Raw genomic sequence first — 18,704 nt, forward strand, 5'->3', positions numbered from 1 at the left:
TCCTGGGGCTCCCCAGGCACCCAAGGGTGCACAGAGGTTTTACCCAAACCCATGAGCTCAATGAGCACATTCAGTTCCCATACAACGCACCCCAACAGCGCCGACTCAAAAAAATGCGAACACAACAAGTAAAAACCTGCAGACTCTTTTTATTAAATTCTCCCATTTCATCTGTACAGAAAAAATGCACATTATGTTCAGAATCTCAGTAACATCTCAAAATTACACAGCATGAACATGTAAAAAAAAAAAAAAAAAAAAAAAAACAAGGAACGGCCAGGATTTTATACACAGAAAGGAAGACAATTTACAAAAAAAAAAAAGTCTTGTTAATGTCACATTTTTTTAAAAAAAAAGAAACAAAACCTAAGTTCAAACAGCTTTTGCTGTACAATATGAATTTGTTGGGTCTGTTTTGTACACTATTCGGGGAGGCTTGCAGTATCCCTACACACTACCCGGAGCTCACTACGTGCGCCTGCGTGATCCCCTCTTACCCTCCCCTACCAACACCTCTAATTTCTCTTTTTTTCTTTTTTTTTTTTTTCCAGTCCAACACAAACATTAGTCACAGTTTCTGATCACGTCCATTCAGCACAAGTGTCAACGCATAATCTACGGGCGAAAGTCACACCTTTCCCTTTTCCTCTATTTTTAGTATTTCCCAAGCCGACAGCTACACAAGCACTTCTATTTAGTAAATATACTGGGGACGGGGGGGGGATGTGGTGGGATTTCTGGGTGTAACGATCCACCCAGGAATATCTTTTGCTCTTGATCAGCTACAGTATTAAATTCAGATGTTCTGGAAAGAGAGAACAGCAAGCAGCTTCTCCCCAGGATGTGGCAATGGATTATATTATTATTCCTCCCTGTCCCACACAGGCAAGTCTGCAGGTAGCATTCAGGAACCGTTGGGTGGATACGAAGCAGAATCCTAACAGTATAGGATAAAAACAGCTGTACCAATCTAATTCTTGTTTCTTGTGTGAGAACCGGATCCCCTCACACAGCAACTCATGAGTGGAGGTGAGCCTGCGGTTTTGGCCTCCGAGGGGAAGGACTGCACAAAGATCAGTACCTGGCAGCTGCTTTTAAGGTTTAAAAGCCCATGCTCAGTAGCGTGTTTTCACACAAACCACCTCTAAAGCTGTTTTGAGTCCGCAGAACGGTATTTTAATAGGGGCAGAAGTGCTCAATGAAATGTTCTGATTCCACACCACGCTCATGCACTCACACACACACACCTCAAAACTACCGTTTTTAAACAAAGCTGACAAAGTTAACAAAAAAAAATAAGTACTACAATCTTCTTGCAACTAAATAATAAAGTTGTGTTTTAACAGAAGTCACCATCCAACTTGAACACACTTCCTCTACAACGTTATCAGATTCAAGTGATCTCTGGCTTATCACATCGCTTCCCCACGGTACCCCCCACGATAAGTTCCCATATTGCTGCATCCTTCGTTCCTCTCCCTTATTTTCATACAATGAGCTTACTGTGGATTCTTTCAGAGCAATCTTGACTGTATTTGCATGGATCTTTACATGCCAGAATCTGGGTGAAATGCTTACATTTTATTACAGGATTACTTGAGCTCCATCAGGGCTTTTTCAACCCTCTTCAGTGAGGCAGACACAGCTGACGTTACTTCAAGTGCCAGGAATTTTGTTCCTACCCACATCAGTTCCTACAACAGCCTGAACGACAGAAGCAAGGCAGGAGAATCCAACATTGAAATGAAGCAAAAGGACTTGATTAGGCCCACTAGATAACAATAAATAAGATTATTTCTTAAGGTCAACGAGAATGCACACCAACAGGCTAGCTGGAGCGCAGTAACGAGGTGCACGTTGTGCACAGCCCTCCTTACCCACGTCATCTAAACCCATGCCACCACTCAGAAACACAGCTGAGCCCTCACCTCAGGAGGAAAACTGCCCCTAGCAGCAGCTCTCATCTCAACCAGGAGAAGGAGAAGAGACTCACGTGGCTGCATTGAATCCTGCATTGAGCAGTAAGGGTCAGAGAGAGGGAAGGGCACGCTGAGTCCTACCACACCACCACTTGTGGCTGATCACAGTTATTTCTAGCACTTTCCATGGAATCACATAAGTAAAAAGGCTTCCTTAAAGTCAAGGCAACAGCACAGGTTCGTACAGCCATTGATTTCCTTTCCCGCAGGGGAAAAATGTTACCTGCAGGCAAGATGTGCTGGCAACAGCACCAGCAGGTTATTTTTGGAAGAGTACTTGTGTGGGTTTCTGTGCTTTTTGAGACCTCTGGATTTTTAGGCATACACATGAAAAGGAGGAGAACATTTCCAGATAGGGATTGGTAAATTTCTAGTCAAAGAAAAAAAAGAAAAAAAAGCAAATTCGGTCATTAGCAGTGTTAGGAGGCCTGATTTTGAAACATGGGGTATAATGCTTAGAGATATAATGGCCTAGATCATCTGACCAGTGCTACACTATAAAAGGTGGGTCTTCACCCTAACAGCAAGGAAGGACATCTGAGGGAATCGAGCAGAAATTCACTCAATATCCCACCTTTGTTCTACAGGGCCTCCTGGCACCTCCGCTCGCACTGAACCACATTCCCTGGAGAGACTGCAAGAAACACCGCCGACTGCAGACCCCTCACACATAGCACTGGTTATGACTAGGCACACATTTCAGGGAAAAGCATCTATTCTAAACCATTTAGGACAGCTCTCTAACAGAGCTGTCTGTTCTAACGATCCTCAAGTGTCACAGCAAAACACGTCAGCCAGTCTCCAAAGCCTGCAAGAATAGAGGAAGCTTGGTTCTTGTACCTCAACCTTCTCCAAATTAAAAAGAAAGCAAACAAAAACCAGAAAGTAAAGAAGTTACCTTCAGAGCAAAACATGATTTACATTCAGAGCTACAGCTACAAACCTACAATTTTCACTGCAATGCCATTTGGAATTCAGTGGAAGATGCTACTTTTAGACAATAAACCATCTTAATTAGGTATTTCATCAAGCTAACCAGGTTACAAAATGCCTTTTCAGAAGTTATTTAGAAGCTTCAGGAGGTTAAAAATCCTCTGATAGGAATTCAGTTATGCCTGACAGACATTCAAGAAGCAGGGCTTGTGCCACGCGAGCAAGACTGCACAAAGATTCCACTTCCCTTCTGGGTAGCTCTGCAAACACACCTCGACAGCAGACATTTCAGCACTTGGACTGTCACACCAAACAAACCACTTTTATAACTGCCAAACCATCATTTGTGGTGTTACACACCAGTGCTACCTCGAGAGATGTGACCAAATGTCCCTTTGCTGTTCCAGTTCACCTTTACAGAGGGCCAGCTAAGGTCTACTAGCACCAGGGAACAGGGGTGAGAAAAAATTCAGGTTTCACTTCTGTTCTACCTAAGAACTTCACTGGAATCTATCACGTACACATTCTCTGCTCAGACTTCCTCTACTGCTTGCTCTATGCTCACACTACTTGGAGACAGAAGGGCTCGTGAAAAATTTGCTAGCATAGCAAGTCTAAGAGTGCATCGCTAACAGTTTGCTGTCCATCCTCGGAGTGGGATGAAGGGGCGTTGCGAAAAGCTTCTTTGTACACCTTTTCTAGCACTTCTCAGAGGCAGCAAAAGCCATCACAGTATTTTGTATGCGCCATTCTGTACATGCAGCATCAAGAGCATCAGCTGGTCCACATTCCAGAAGGTCTCACTACCCTCTCCCTGTTCTTCTAGAGACCACTACAGGGAACTGGGAATGTCAGATCTTACCTAGCAGTGCACTAAGTGGGAAAATAAAGTCGTGGTTCAAGCATCAGCCCAAGTTGGACAGGTTCAGGCGCATGATTGTTTTTGCAGCACGCACAGGGGAGCGCATCGAAGGGGCTAATAACGTCCATCCTGCTGTACAGGCTGACTCGTGCGGTCACCTCTGGGTTTCACCAACATATTCAATCGATCTCCTTGGGTTTTGGGCACTGCACGTGGCTTCTGACCTCCACTCCTCCTCGTGCTCAAGGAACAAAGATGACGGCAGTGGGCCACAACTACAGGTGCAGCATTCACAAGATACCTGGGCACTCAGGTATGAGTATCAGGTTCTGGAAGCATAACTATAGAGCTGAAGTGTGCACACTGATGTTAGCTAACAAATGTGCCATTTCCCTTATGGATCCAGACATTTCTGCCTTTCACACAGTACCCATCACCTTCCCATCCTCTCCTGCGTAGCCTTCTGGACCAGCACCCACATCCTACATCCCAGGAAACACCAGCCACTATCCTTATCAATTGTAGTTGTGGAAAACCTAAAAACACTCTTCAGTGCTACAATACAAACGATCAAGACCCGGACAGGTCAGCTGCAAACCCCTGCACCAGCCCACGAGGAGCTGTTTCACTGGGTATGTCGAGTGATCAGTCACATCACTGACAAAGCACTGTCCTGCCAGGGTGTCGGTACCGCCGGAGAGAGTTAATTCAGAAGGGGAACAGCTTAGCAGCAGCAAGGTAAAATAAAAGGAGTGTTAACATTTTACTTCATCATCACTAATACCAAGGTTGGCCGAGTTAACTGATCCGGGCACTCGATGCCCTCTGACAGCAGCACTGCACGCTACCGACAGGCTCTACGTGCCTCGTGTCTACACCGTGCCTTTGATCTACCGAAATACAAGTTGTACAGCTCACGTGAGGATTTGATCCTGGTCAGTATTTTATTCTATCTTGCGAGCGGCAGAGGAAGAAGGGGAGGACATCTTTTCAGCCAAAAAAAATCCACAGTAACAAAAGCAGAATATTCACTAGATGACACCAGCGACTGGCGTCCTTAGGTTGTCCAAGACTATGCTCTGAAGATGCTTTACATAAGATGAGCAAGATGTTCGAAACAAGGCCAACTGTGGTGTAAGATGCAATTTACCCTTAAATTTCCTGCCTCGATTTCACCCAGCCACAGAGGATGACTATATTTCAGTATGAACCATTACCTAAATCATGGTTGGTATGCAGATATATGTCTTTCTTTAAAAATTTACTTAAAAACTGCTTGAGCTGCAGGTCATATCAGTCTGATCTGGAGAGTGAAGGCAGTTCCAACAGTACAACAGAGACTTGTCTACAGGCAGGTCAACGAGAGTCTGCTAACAAAGGGATAACAAAAGCTGCTGGCTGGGCTGCCAATGTTGCACACAAACTTTCATAGGATGAAGATGCTGTGGATGAGATCCAGGATGGGAAAACTGAGCCAACACCTGCTGCTGTTCTAATTTTTTTTTTTTTTTTTTTAATTCTCCTCTCACGAGAGGGGGTGGGTAGACTATACAGAGGAGGGCTGTACAAAACTGGGCACTGGGCAGGCATTTCTTCAGCAGGCAATCCAGGCTCTACCTGTCCTTGAGCTCTCTTGTCACCCGCTTGGTGATGCGTCCACACATCAGGCCGATCAGGAAGAGTACACAGATGCCAACCGTGATCACAGACAGTATGTAGTTCTTGGACGGAGAGGTCATTACTTGCATGGCAAGGTCAGAAAAGCCTTCCGCTGGGGCAACCTGGGGGCGAGAAGGGAATAAATGAAGCGGGCAGCACTTTTTGTACGACTCTCAGCCTCGTTATTTATCAGGGTTAGCGTCTGCTACTGCTGCGGCCTCCCACTGCAGTCAGGTTTGGCTTGATCCCCAAGCAGCAGGCCTGTTGTGTGTCATGGAAAGGAACAACTGCTCAGGAGACAGCTTTACAAGCAGGAAGCTCTGCTGACCCCATTTCACCGCCCCAGACCTTCACCACAGGAGGCCAAGCCCCGCGTGCACAAAAGAGACTTTGATTCTGTACCAGCACAAATGCATCCCAGATGTGGAGACAAACACAAATACACGTTACAGAAATATAACGAGGCCTGATTTCTATTTTTTTCTGGACTAAAACCTCAAAATGCTAAACTTCATTCAAAGGCAAGAGCTTCTCTAGTGTTCAGGTTTTCAATAAAACAGCTTGCAACAGAAAGATCCAATGCCAAAAAATTGAGGGGGTTTTCTGAGCTCTGTCACCTTTGCAGCATAGCTCCACATTTCGATGCGATCGTTGAGGCGTTTCTTGCATTCGGGCTGCAACCTCACACGCTTATCTTCCAGGGCTTCCATTAAGCAGGACATCTCTGTAATGGGCAGAAGAGGGTGTTACAAAACAGAAACAGGGACTTCAACAACATGCTGCGGAAGGGCTGCTGCAGAGGAGCATTCGAGCATTTTAGTTCTATTAAAGGCTGAGAAATTTGAGAATTTTTTTTGAGAATTTTCACTTCTAAGAAGATTAACATTACATCTTGAAACTGTAGTTCGTGCGATTGACGTGACATTTTAGAAAGTTTCATAGATTTGAACCTTCAGCAAGCTGTTCTTTTAATTGTGCCACTGTCCTTTAGTAGTCAAAAAGATCAAATTCAGCTCAGGAAAGTCCACAGTGTGTCTGTCTCCTTTGGCTTGTTAGGAGTTTCTCTTGGTCACCAAGGACATTTTAGAAAGGTTTCACTTCCTACATTTTCGTAGTCCTTGCAAAGGAAATGGGATCACAACGTTTTGGGTGCCTACTTCACAAGTTCTTTCGTAAGCTCACAGATGAGACACTGGCACAATTTTTTTTGTTGTTTTATACTTCAAATGCCTTATTTGAATAATGCCTAATGGGATGCTTTCTGCTTTGCAGCAAAGAGTTACTTAATTCATAGCAAACAGGCTGTAAATTTAAACTAACTCCAGACTTTTTCAAACAATTGTCTGCAGTTCAAACACTCGGCGGCAGATCCCTCTCTAGGCTACAGGCTTCTGCATCTCTTCAGTGCAAAGACATTAGAACACACATCAAAAGAACTCCGACAAAACGGGAAATAAATAAAGGATATCCAGAATTTCAGAAGGGCATCCGGTAACCACCACGAAAGATAACAGTCAGGAAAACATTTCGTTGCTATTTTTAATGACCAACTCAGAAAGATGGAAAAGGTCAGAACTTTTTAACCCAGCAGCTTTTCTTAAAAAGCCATATGTACCAGCTAGCCAGCTAACATAGCGGCAACAGCGCAAGAGTTTTGACTTCAAACATGAAGAGAATGTGTTAGGAAATACCAAATAAATTATATTTATTTCAACTGGCTGGAACCTGTTGAACTTAGTCCTAGAGGACTTGAAACAGTTGATGAAATTGCAAAGCCTTAACAGCTAGGTGAACTTAGAAAATAAAGATTACCTATCCTCTGTAATATTGGAAAAGAAAAAAGTGATATATTCAAGCAGAGAAGAAAAGTAAGAGGATCAAAGGACTTCGGTTCAATTTTATCTGTCAAACACAGCCAAACAAAGGAAGGAGCCATGGACAAATACTGACGTGAACAAAGAAGGATCAGGGGGATTGGCTGAGAATAAATCTTGTGAGACCAAACTGATTTGCTTCTGTAAGAGAAGCAGCTTAGTTCCAGTGAAGCTTTTGATACAGTCTAATGTAACGCTCTGATGAGCTTGAGAGCTGTATCCTGTCTGAGGCTGATACAGGCCGGAGATAAGCATCACTGAAAAATTGAGTCCACTTAGTCCAGCCCATGCGTAGTAGGAGCTCGTTTGCAGCAGGATTTAACTGAGCAGGGGTTTTACAGGAGGGTTACGGATCTGGTGTCACACTTTTTTCAGTAATCACATGAACATAAAATATTCTCTTGTAAAATGGCAGATAAGGCTGCAAGAATATTACATTAGGATCACGGAATTGATCCCGCCTTGGGCAGGAGGGAGAACCAAAATGTTTCTTGATACACCCCTCAACCAGTGGCATCTACCACCTCTGCAGCAGTTCCACCTCATTACCCACAAAAGACCAGCAGAAATATCTGGTACTTAAGATAATGCTGGCAAGAAAAGGCAGCTTAAGGCCCTGAGGACTCAGAGGTTGCATGAGTAAAGCACGAGTACTTACGGCGCCCTCTCCCCGGTGGAATAGCAGCACAGTGGTGCTTGATGTCTAGGGCACAGGCTGTGTGCAGCACTGGGTCCACAAATATGTCTGCTTTGCTTTCTTTCAGCATGTTGAGCACTTCCTGGGGAGGGAGAAATTACAAATACATCTCAAAAAAAAGGAGAGAACAAAACAGCATCGCTCAGACTGCTCAATGTTTCTGACAGGTGCTCCATTTTTTAAATCTAGGATCATAAAGGTGACACTGCCGCTGGATAAGGGTACAAATGCTGGTTTAGGATGGATTAAATGTTTCTGCTTTTATAGTTACGTTTGCTAAAACTGCCATATTAATCTAAAATGCAAAATCAATTTTTGCCAGGGCTACTTCAGCTGGAATTGAAGTAAGGTTTCCTTGCCACAGGGCTGCTCGTACAGCCCTCAAGCCCAGGCAGTGCTGAGGCCACGCTCAGCGTTCAGGAAGCGTGCAAGGGAGACACCAACAGCAAACAGATTAACAACAAGAAACTTTAGCAACTCTAACTAGGAAAGGATCCAAGCCTGGAATTGCCAAGTGAGTGCTGTAGGCACAATTTTCACTGGCAAATTGAAATTTCCAGAACTCTGGCTTCACACTGACTGTAACGTGGCCTGGGCTGTGATCTGGAAAAATACTCGAGCACCAACTTCTGCAGGGACAGGATGCCTTTCAGAGCACGTTCAATTTACTTCCTTTACCTTCTTGCACATTTCAGTTTTTATTTTCAGCAGATTGACTTTCAGACATTCTTCCACCTGCCCGGTCTGCTCCTGAGCTGCTGCTTCTTCAGCACACAAACTGGAAATCTATTTTGAAAAAGGTATTTTAAGATGAGAAAGTAGTTCATGACAATCCTGTTTCTTGTAGCACACTGATATTTCAATACATTAGCTCATCAGAGCGTACAGCCAGAGAACAGGAGCTACTTTACCCCCAAGAATCCCCTAAGCCAAACATGAGCTGGCTCATTCGATTCACACACCCTTTGAAACCGAACAGCAAGAAGTCAATGTTGCTGTACTGAGAGCAAGAGGAGGAGGCAGGGAGGAAAACAGCACAGAAATACTGTTATGGTATAAAATAAGCAATATTTGAGACCTGGCCTATCTAAAGCTATTAGAAGAGAAAGGTCAGAAATCTGACTGTACTCCAGTTAAGGCTGACAAGACCAGAGAACAACTGCCCACCATCCTTCCCCCCATCTTTTTTTTTTTTTTCTTTAATACAACAACAAAGCAGTATTTTTCCATAGTGACAAGTACTGATGAGAAAGGACTTTGTTAAACACCAATGGAGTTTCCATCCTGAATAAGCAACTGCTGAGCCACTTTTCCTACCTCATCCGAACAGTGCATCTGGAGCTGGGGATCCAGACGATAATCAAGAGCTGATTCCTGGATTATCACTCGAATTTGGTCCTCACAGTCTGGAGAGAGACGCTATTAAGCGGAGAAAGTCATTAACCCATTCGATCACCTTTATTATCATAAATCAATCACCTGGCATTTCAACCTATGTATTCTATAACACTGAGTAGGAGCATAAAAACTCATTTACGTGCAGACTATCGTATATACTGAACACACCATGAGTCCAATTTTAATACATTGTTCGATGAGAATTGCACAGCACAATCCTGCAGCCTGATTTTTATACATCAGCTCTACTCACCTGGTCTGCATATTTCAGCTTCAGGCAGGAGATGACTTGCCCCTCCAGTTCTGTATCATCCTTAGCCCTGTTCAGGATGTTCTGGCAAAATTTCGGTATGTCTGCTTTGCAGGCCTTCCTGAGCACTGGGTTTAAACGGTAATCTAACCAGGAAAGAACACAGAACTTCATTAGATGTCTCAGATCACAGAACGTAACAGTCCAAGAGAGATTTGACAGAAGTTTCCTGGATGACATTCTTTTTCCCATAAATTTAATTCTGGGGATAAAACAGTATGTTCCCACTAATTCATTTTAACTTGTGAGGTAAGTGATGCTTCAGGAGTAAAGCAGACCTAACAACACGTGCTGACCCTCAAGAACTTGGCAGAATAAAGTCTGTGTGCACTGACAACTGGGAAAGAAAAAAATGAAGCCAATACTCTTCCAGCCATGCAGAAAATTCAACAGCTCAAAGGGCAGCTAGGCATTTTCAGAGGGGGATACCTGTGTTCTGGGTAATCTGGCGCTTGGTTATCATTTGCTTGCATTTAGGATCCATCACTTCACTGTTCTTGTTTTGCTTTAAACACTGCAGCATATTTTTTGAGTCTGCCTCTGGACAGAAACGCTACAAAGAAAAAAGTCCAAATTTCACCACAAACACTTGAAACAGCAGGAGCTCACAGATTGCAGAACCACACACCCGAGCTGGAGGCGCACACAGCTCCCTGCTCCCCAGCCCATCTCCAACTAGCCAGAGCAGAGCCACTCTAAATTGGCCATGGGCGTGAATACAAATATCTGTGCTTACAGAGCAAGCACTGAGCCGCACAGTCCTGACTAGCTTTTAGGCTGCAGCTTGTGTTGGTAACATCAAGAGCAATTTGCCTTTGATTTTTTCCAATTCTTAAGTTACAGCACATCTTTACAAGACATGCCCGTCGCATTAGATCCCATATCAAGCTGCTTTCATTCCCCTTTATTTTAGAAACTGGAAAGGTAATCCGTTAAGTCCAGACACACTCTGGTGCTCTGCGTAAGTGCTGGCTGGACAAAGTGACAATAAAATACTTCATTATTAGCATTCGGGGCAAGTTAAGACCACAGATAACAAGAAAGCTGAGAATAGGTCACTGATATTAACTTGTCCATTCCTGTCCTGAATGAGATAGCCAGAAGCTAACCAGCTTATCCACAATTCAGACCACATTATTTGTTTCTTCTGTTAGAAACCAATTCTGCAGCTCTAAGGTAAGGCTGGTGCATTTTCTAATCCTCGCTGTTTCAGAGAGGTTACAGGTCTTCCTTTAAAAGCACAGACCTGCTCTGAAGAGCACCAAATTCTCAACATGTTGAGAATTGCATGCTTGATGAAAATCTGCACACGCCAGGTCAGCAGCGAACCGACGATGTTATTCCTCTCTGTAATCATAACTTCTCAGTGTACAGGCTTTGATCTGATATTTAGAGGACGTAAAACTAAAAGAACCCCAAAGAAACCTTTGCCTGATTCAGAGTCAGGAACCTGATTGCTTTGCATAAAAGCAATTGTGCTTCTGAAACAAACACAGCCATTTTGTCACAAGTCTTTAAGGGAAGTTTAAAACAGACAGTTTAAGACACTAGAAAGGCTCTCATATCCCGACCTCCCCCCCAGATCAGCACACTATCCATCACCTTGATCATCTGCTTGCAGACTCTCATGAGCGTGTAGTCCAACTCCGGATCCATCATCTCTGTCTCCTGCAGTTTAAACACCTTCTGGTGGCACCGGGTGCTCAGCTGCTTCTTGATTTCTTTCAGGCATTCGATGATCTACAACACAGCGTTACAGGCATGACGGAGGCACCGTGGGCAGGATCGTGCCATATGCTGCTCCAAACCCAGCTACGTGCTCCCCTGCTGGCTCACCATCTTCACCTGACTTGTGCAGCTAAGTTTACGATGCTAGTATTTATCAAAAAAGCAATTACCAGGGCTGATATCCACCACTTGTCTTAAGCTCGTATTTTCCCACAAACTTAATGAAACAAAGGCCACCTGGACCTGTTCCAAAACCCCAAACCTCATCTTGAAGATTACACCCAAGCTATCTTCAGCAACATTTGCAGTAACCGGCAGCTAATAGCTTAAAATCAGCATTAAGTGAGGGATGCCTTGCTCACAGCACTGCATTCCCTCACTATTAATGCTTGCGAACTCGTAAAAAAAAAGTTAAATGCTCCAAAACACTGACAAAAGACTTCAGTGATATCAAAATGAAAACCTAAATCTGCATTCAGACACAAAAAAAAATGATCTTCACAAGTTTTCTGAAATGAAAGCACAAATTAAAGTGTAAATTATTAATATGATCTATTACCTGAGCATTGCCATAGGGCACATTTTGGCAGTAATTCTTGATGTCACTTTTACAAGCCTCATACAGTTCTGGTTCAAGCCTGATATCCTCGGTCTGCAGGATAAATTACAACACAAACTTTTCACTAGGAGTAATAATTAAAAGCTTAAACAGAGTCCTCTACTTATAAAAAGGAATTAACTGTCCCAACAGGCAAGTTGAATTTAAGGCTCTTAGAGGTAAGAAATGGTGTCAGTGGGAACTCAGCTACACAAATCCATAAGTGAATCAGTTTTGTGTGGTGGTGTTTGGTGTTGTGTTTTTTTTTGGTGGTGGTGGGTTTTTTCATTTGTTTTCATGCTAGAGAAAGTCTTCTCCATTTAAACCAAATTCCCAAGCTAAGAAGTTGTTTTCCCTGCTCCTCCTAAAATGGCATCAACACAAACGTCTGAGACAGCTAAAACTTTTCAGGTGAAAGCTAAAGGAAATTTTCATAGCCAACCATCTGTTGGGTGATCTAGAGAATGTGAACGAAGCTCCCTGCTTTTAGTGATGCCCACCACTTAAATTCTTCCATGTGAAAGCAAGAGCACTGCCTCTTCTGCTACAGGCCTACGAGAGGTGAAGCTCTGACATCCGAACTACCAGATAAAGCCCTCAAGTTTCTTGCTGTCAGTACTGCAGCAGGAAGCTAAGAGGCAGCCTCGCATACTAGAACAAGCACTATTCCTATTTATCCACTGAGCAACTTCGAGGGGCTAGAGTCAAGGTGATTCATCTCTTCTTGTTGCCTCAGTCTGCAAAACGAAGCTCGTATTCTCTCCTGGAGGACTTTAAGGACATCAGCACATGTAGCACATTGCTATTGAATGCCCAACATCATCATTTCTAGCTGAAACTCCAATGACCACTCAGCTTGCTTTAGCCTTCATGAGACTACACATAAGGCACTGAAGTAGACAATCAGTATTTTCACTGTGAAGGTCAATTGAGCCTGGATTTGTAAGAGAGGAGCGGAATAAAAATAAATTAGATACATCTTACAAATGAGCTTCATTATTTTTTTTCCAGGGTGGACAAGCTAGGAAACTCTGACTAAAAGACCTTGCTAGAAGAGCAGGCAGGCAAGAGTTTCATGCATGTTTACCATCTCCAGCTCCTCAACGCGCAGCTGCTTGCGGCACTTCAGAGACACCCTGTGCTCCTTGGCATCCTGCAAAGTATCGTTGCGCACAGTTGTGCTCAGACAGATCACTACATCCACCCTGCAGAAAAGACAAGAAGTTTTTTTTAACCCCTGTACTCTCCACTTCGATCAACCAGCACTGGTGTTGGAGCACCACACCAGAGAAATTTACACCAAGGATCTAAACATAAAAGTCCTTTGGGATCTACGGCTACTTCTAGCCTGGGTACAGCTCTGTACAGAGTAACTGATCACGATTAACCCCCTAAATTGGATGATATCTAATTGGGGTTTAAATCAGCAGGTGCAGTAATATATTCCAAACCCCACCACGCTCCCTGTACAACAAGACCTGCCCTCAAGTCACTGGGCACTTGAGAAAAGCCTTACTTAGCCTCAGAAATGCACGATGAAGGTGAATACCTACATGGATGGCACTGCAAACCATCCTTTTGCGTTATGGGAAGGGCATCTCTATCATAAAATGCAAATAGCCTTGCCACCCATGAACAGGATCAACCTTGTGTGTGATTTAGCCTTACATCGCTGGAGAAGGATATTAAAAACTTCCTCCTGAAATGAACAAGCCAGCTAAAGCAAGTGCAGTGTTTTCTTTTTCCAGCTCAGCAACTGAAACATTGGTAGCCTGTATCTCAGAGGATGATGGATCTAGCAAGGATATAGAGCATCCTGGGACACGGAGACCACAAATTGTGATTGCTAGCTATTTTCAGAGCATGAAAAATAATAAAGAGGAAAACTCATATGCAAGGGTAAGGCAGAAGTACTTTGAAAGAGGCAGGCAATGCCTCTACCTTAAGCATCTGCAGGACAATTATTAAGGAAAAACACAAAAAAATCAGCCTTCGGAGGAAGTCCAATGTTTTCTGTCATATGAAATATCTTGTAACTTTCTTACATATTTATACAATCAGGATGCTGCTTAGTTAAGCACTACCTACTTTTTTTTGATGTTGGGGCAAAGCTTCAGCACATCCTCCTTGCAAGCCATTTTAAACTTGTATGAGAACCTAAAGTCTTTCATTTGAACCTGCAGGAGAGAAAAGAAATTAGAAGTGTTGGTCACCTGGAGGGGAAAAAAAAAAAAAAAGTACATGCTGCCTGAAAGGACACTTGTTGAATCACACAATCAGCAGATGCTTCTGGCCACAACTTATCCACATGGAAGCAAGGGGGATGAAGAAGCTGGGACCCTGCCTACCATATGCCAGGCTGGAGGAGGGCCTGGGGATAAACCAGCTCCAGAAGTGACCCTTTATGACCAGGCATGCAAGTACAGTTGTCTGAACTCACAAAAGCAACTTCAATACAGCTGGAAATCAATCTCAGAAAAGGAAAGGGTTTCATAATTAGCTAATTCCTGTCAACACCCTCAACATACACAACCAGTTCCCACTGATAGCACAGAAAAGCACTACTCACCAGCTGGAAATGAGTAACTCCGATGGCACATTTTTCGTTCATTTCCTTCTGGTGTTTGTTCTGTATTAGACACTCCATCAGGTCCCCAGAATCAATCTGGTTATCTGCAACCTCCTGAAGGACACACAAAAGGCTTAAAAAATGAGCTACTCCCTCCAAGTCATGATTTTTTACACTCCTTTAGCCCACTGCGACCAGAAAATAATTGAGAGCAGTGGAATTTACAGTCTCACTCTCATGAGCTTACACTCACCATCAACTCACCATGTAGCACACAAGCATTTACAGATACAGTTCAGAAAAGAATTGTTTCAGACGCATGCATGCTTTACACTCATGAGAAAACAATGCAGAGACTCAATGCCTCCATGAAATATTACATTTAGGTGCCTCTACTGCTCTGTAACTACTCAATCCTAGAGCAATGTAAGAAGCTATTTCAGCAATGTGAGCAGCTGCACACAGAGGAGTGGCTGGACGCAGTGCTCGGGGGCAAGGGGAAGGAAAAGCTTAATTTCCAATCTACTGTGAAGAGTAACTTTAAAATTGCCCTGTAATTGGAAATCTTCCATCTCCAGCTTTTGTGCTGGGGCTCTGACAACAGCAAAAGTGCCACATGGAGGTAAGAATTCCTGTGTTGGTCCCCCCCCAGCCTCCATCAAAGACTTCTGTAACTGCTTACTTCTGATTTTTACCTCTGGAGAGCAGAAAGTACGTCAAGAACTAATAATACAATCTCTAACCTTTCCCTCAGTGCTCTTTCCCAAAGATATTCAGACTGCTAAGCACTCACGTGACAGAAGGTCTGGATAATGGGCTCGCACGCTCTCATCAACAAGGCTTCGATTTGAATGTCCTGCAGAAAAAATGCACTATTTCATTTTCACAGTAAATGGACAAGGAAAAAACTATGAAAAAAAACTGTCACAAGTTAACTGGAGCCAGTGTAGAGGGCCTTTGTTCGGCTGCAATTCAGCCAGCTCCACCCTTCAGTTCTGGAAATGCTGGAGTTCACTGCTGCCAGTAATGTGGCAAATGCACGACAAGCCTTCCGGACTAAGGGACAAGCTTGGCCTCCACAGATTAAAAACTCACTGCTTGGATAATGTAGTCTGTCTCCTCCAAATCGGATACTGCAGCACCAGAAGGCACCCTACACTCAGGTAGGAGTTAAAAATTAATGGTAGTTCTGAACAAACCATTTTGTAACGCTGGAAGGAAGTGTCCCCTAGGGCACAGGGTTGACTGAAGAGGTACAGGGAACAATTTGGTGCAAGACAGTCAAACACGCAGCTTCCGAAAGCAAACAAAGCTGCTGACCTCACTGAAAAACCCTAAGCAACATACTCGGTAGTTATTTCCTGCAAAATATTCGGGACCCAGGGGGAAGTTGCAACATGGTACTCAAAATTACTTGCAAGTAGAACAAAAAATGAAGTCCCAGAAACGTTTTCCTCATCCCTGGAAGTGTTTAAGGCCAGGTCGGACAGAGCTTTGAGCAACCTGGTCTAGTGGAAGGTGTCTCTGTGCATGGCAGGGGGTTGGAATTGGCTGAGCTTTAAGGTCCCTTCCAACCCAAACCATTCTATGATATTTTGACTTGTACTAAAGGCGACTGGGTTACCTGCTCGAGACATCCTAGCTTCAGTGCCACAAGCTACTATAGGCTGGTGATGGCATTTCTCCTGCTTACAATCCTTAACTGCTGTTCCATTCTCTTCCTCAAGAACCTCACATGAAAACTAACACTGTACAGGGTAAAAGAAATGGCCTCTGCTTAATCTCAGAAATGTGCATTTCTGCAGCTACCTTTTTTTTTTTTTTTAATAGTGTCAAAATGATATTTTTAACTAGCTGTGCTCAACTCTCTCCTGAATTGCAGGCTGGGAACTGCTCACCTCAGACTCCAGCTCAGTAAGGTTTCCCACTATGTCTCTGCAATCAGACACCAAGTCGTCAAGATGGTCCTGAAGGCATTCCAGCTCCTATTAAAACAGACATTTCAGCGTGCGGTCTGAGAAACCAAGTTCAAAATTCAGGCTTGAAAGTGCAACACATACAAAACTGCCTTCCTTTTCATAAAGTCTTAAATCTCATTTAATGCTGCCCCTGCGACTGGCACTCATAGTTCAGGCTCCTAAATGCTCAGCACCATCTTCCGTCCTACCTTTGCCTTTTACAGTATCATTTGGTGAAAAGAATCAGCAGTCCTGCAGCTTTACTTGCACAATAAATGGAGGATTACAGGCAATATCCCCAGAATCTGCACTCTGGCAGCAAGTGTTAGACCTGAAATGCTGTCAATACGCTGATCTTTCATTTCTCAAGGAGAAGCCTCCCAAAATAGCATATTATGTGAAAGCAGTTAAACAGTTGCTTTGAGCCAGTATCGGTATTTTCTTTTTGATTATTAACAGTTCTGAATACGGGGAACATTGCATTTTTCTATCTGATAACAACATATTCAATTAAAAAACATGTTTTTCCTATTCAAATGGAAAACATGCCAACAATTTTTCTTAAGTTGTACAATTTTTGCATGTTGCACAAACGCACCAGTTCGAATTCCCCAGACTCGGTGCTGGTGGATTTTGTTTAGGTTTTGCTTTGTTTTACAGGGCAGCAGGTATGTGCAGAGAGTGACTGAGAGCACCGGTCTAAAACGTTGCTGCTGTTCTCAGAAGCCGCACGAAGCACTTTCACTTCTGGAATATCACATTTAGTTTGCCCTTTGCATAACCTTAATGAGGAGTTAATTACCCAAACTTCCAGTCTGCAATAGACACTTCAAAAAGTCAATGGCGTATGCTCTGCTGCATCTGCTGGCGAATGGCTCCTTCCCTACAGCTATGCTAGGGCACAGCAATTTAACATGAAAGTATTTGTTGAAACTTTGTTAAAGAGCAGCAGATGTTAGCTCAGCTCTCTATAAACACAGGAAGCATGTCAGTATTTGCCAAATGGGAACAGGATAAAGTTTATGTGGGAAATGTCAAGCTCGTAATAGAGTATTACAAATAAGAGTCAGGGTGGGGTTGCTTCAATGAAGTCCTTCTCGTTAGCTGTCCCCTTTCCCCATCTCATTCCTCTCACGTCGCTGCAGCCGTGCTGTCGGTGCAAAGCTTCTTCAGACGCCCTCAGTCTCAGCCTAGTGTAGTTTATGTTTCAAACTGCATGCATTTTTAATAGAATCTGGGCTATAAAGGGACAACTAGCTACGAGATATTCCTTTATCCCGCCCTCCTCGTGCCCTTCCCACTCTCCTGGCTCTGAAGACGAGGCCGCAGCCGTGCCGTGCACAGTACCTGCCCTGTCTCTGTCTTTTCGCTGCACCACTTCCCCAGGTCTATCATGCACTTGTCCTGCAGGGCTGGGTCCAGCTTCACGTCCATGGCCCGCTGGTGGAGGATGCGCTGTACCTCCGCTCGGCACTCCCGCGATAGCTGCAGAGGGGGCAAAGAGCATTTAGCACACGGGGTCTCCAAACGTGTACGGGACACTGCTGGGTGATTTAATTGGAATGACCACAAAATGCCCGGCCATCCGCAGTCCCAGGAGTCCTCCAGTGCTCAGCACGAGCCCGCTGGGGCCCACATGAGCCATCAGCCTCTGGGAGTTTGGAGTTTTGTCACGCCTTTCTTTCCATCAAAGGAAATTCAAAAGCAAGAGAAGGTTTAAGATGTCAAAGCAGCAAAGGTCCCTAGATTATCTGTTGCATCTCCTCTTCATTCAAAGCTACAGGCTGCTTAGGGAGAAGAAAGCCAGAATGGCTTTTGGTCCTCAAGACCAAAAAGGGAAGCCCAGCACAAGGCAGCGTAGTCCAGCTACAAATTCCTTTCAGCAATCCCTACTGCAGCATAACAGAGCCAGCAATTGTCAAACACTGTCGAAGCTGAGGAACAGACTAACAGTAGAAAATTCAAGAGATACTGCTGCGGTGCTTGCCAGACCTCAAGTGCACCGGTCAAAGCTTAAAACGTTACACACAACTTCCAGGGCTTTGGATCTTAGCTGGCATTTCACAGACAGCACCGCAGAAAGTAGAGATACAACCTCTAATGAGCTTGCTTTCAAACACTAAATTTCAAAATGACAGC

At 43.9% G+C, this 18,704-nt stretch overlaps 1 protein-coding gene across 1 annotated transcript in view; it reads right to left on the reverse strand.

The window, feature by feature from the left end:
• Positions 1–133: 133 nt before the first annotated feature.
• Positions 134–18,704, reverse strand: part of GLG1 (golgi glycoprotein 1) — a gene marked incomplete at its 5' end in the record, with an annotated part of 66,409 nt that continues 47,838 nt past the window's right edge. Inside the window, 15 exons of the mRNA XM_084294749.1 lie at positions 134–5,555; positions 6,051–6,157; positions 7,966–8,086; positions 8,683–8,790; positions 9,322–9,423; positions 9,656–9,798; positions 10,142–10,265; positions 11,315–11,452; positions 12,000–12,092; positions 13,126–13,243; positions 14,127–14,215; positions 14,608–14,721; positions 15,401–15,463; positions 16,506–16,592; positions 17,913–18,050. Coding sequence (XP_084150875.1) covers positions 5,388–5,555; positions 6,051–6,157; positions 7,966–8,086; positions 8,683–8,790; positions 9,322–9,423; positions 9,656–9,798; positions 10,142–10,265; positions 11,315–11,452; positions 12,000–12,092; positions 13,126–13,243; positions 14,127–14,215; positions 14,608–14,721; positions 15,401–15,463; positions 16,506–16,592; positions 17,913–18,050 — 1,713 coding nt within the window. The 3' untranslated portion in view covers positions 134–5,387. The remainder of the gene's footprint in view (positions 5,556–6,050; positions 6,158–7,965; positions 8,087–8,682; positions 8,791–9,321; positions 9,424–9,655; positions 9,799–10,141; positions 10,266–11,314; positions 11,453–11,999; positions 12,093–13,125; positions 13,244–14,126; positions 14,216–14,607; positions 14,722–15,400; positions 15,464–16,505; positions 16,593–17,912; positions 18,051–18,704) is intronic.

The sequence above is a fragment of the Netta rufina genome (genome assembly GCF_964035555.1).
Source record: "Netta rufina genome assembly, chromosome: 13".
Taxonomy (NCBI): Eukaryota; Metazoa; Chordata; class Aves; order Anseriformes; family Anatidae; genus Netta; species Netta rufina.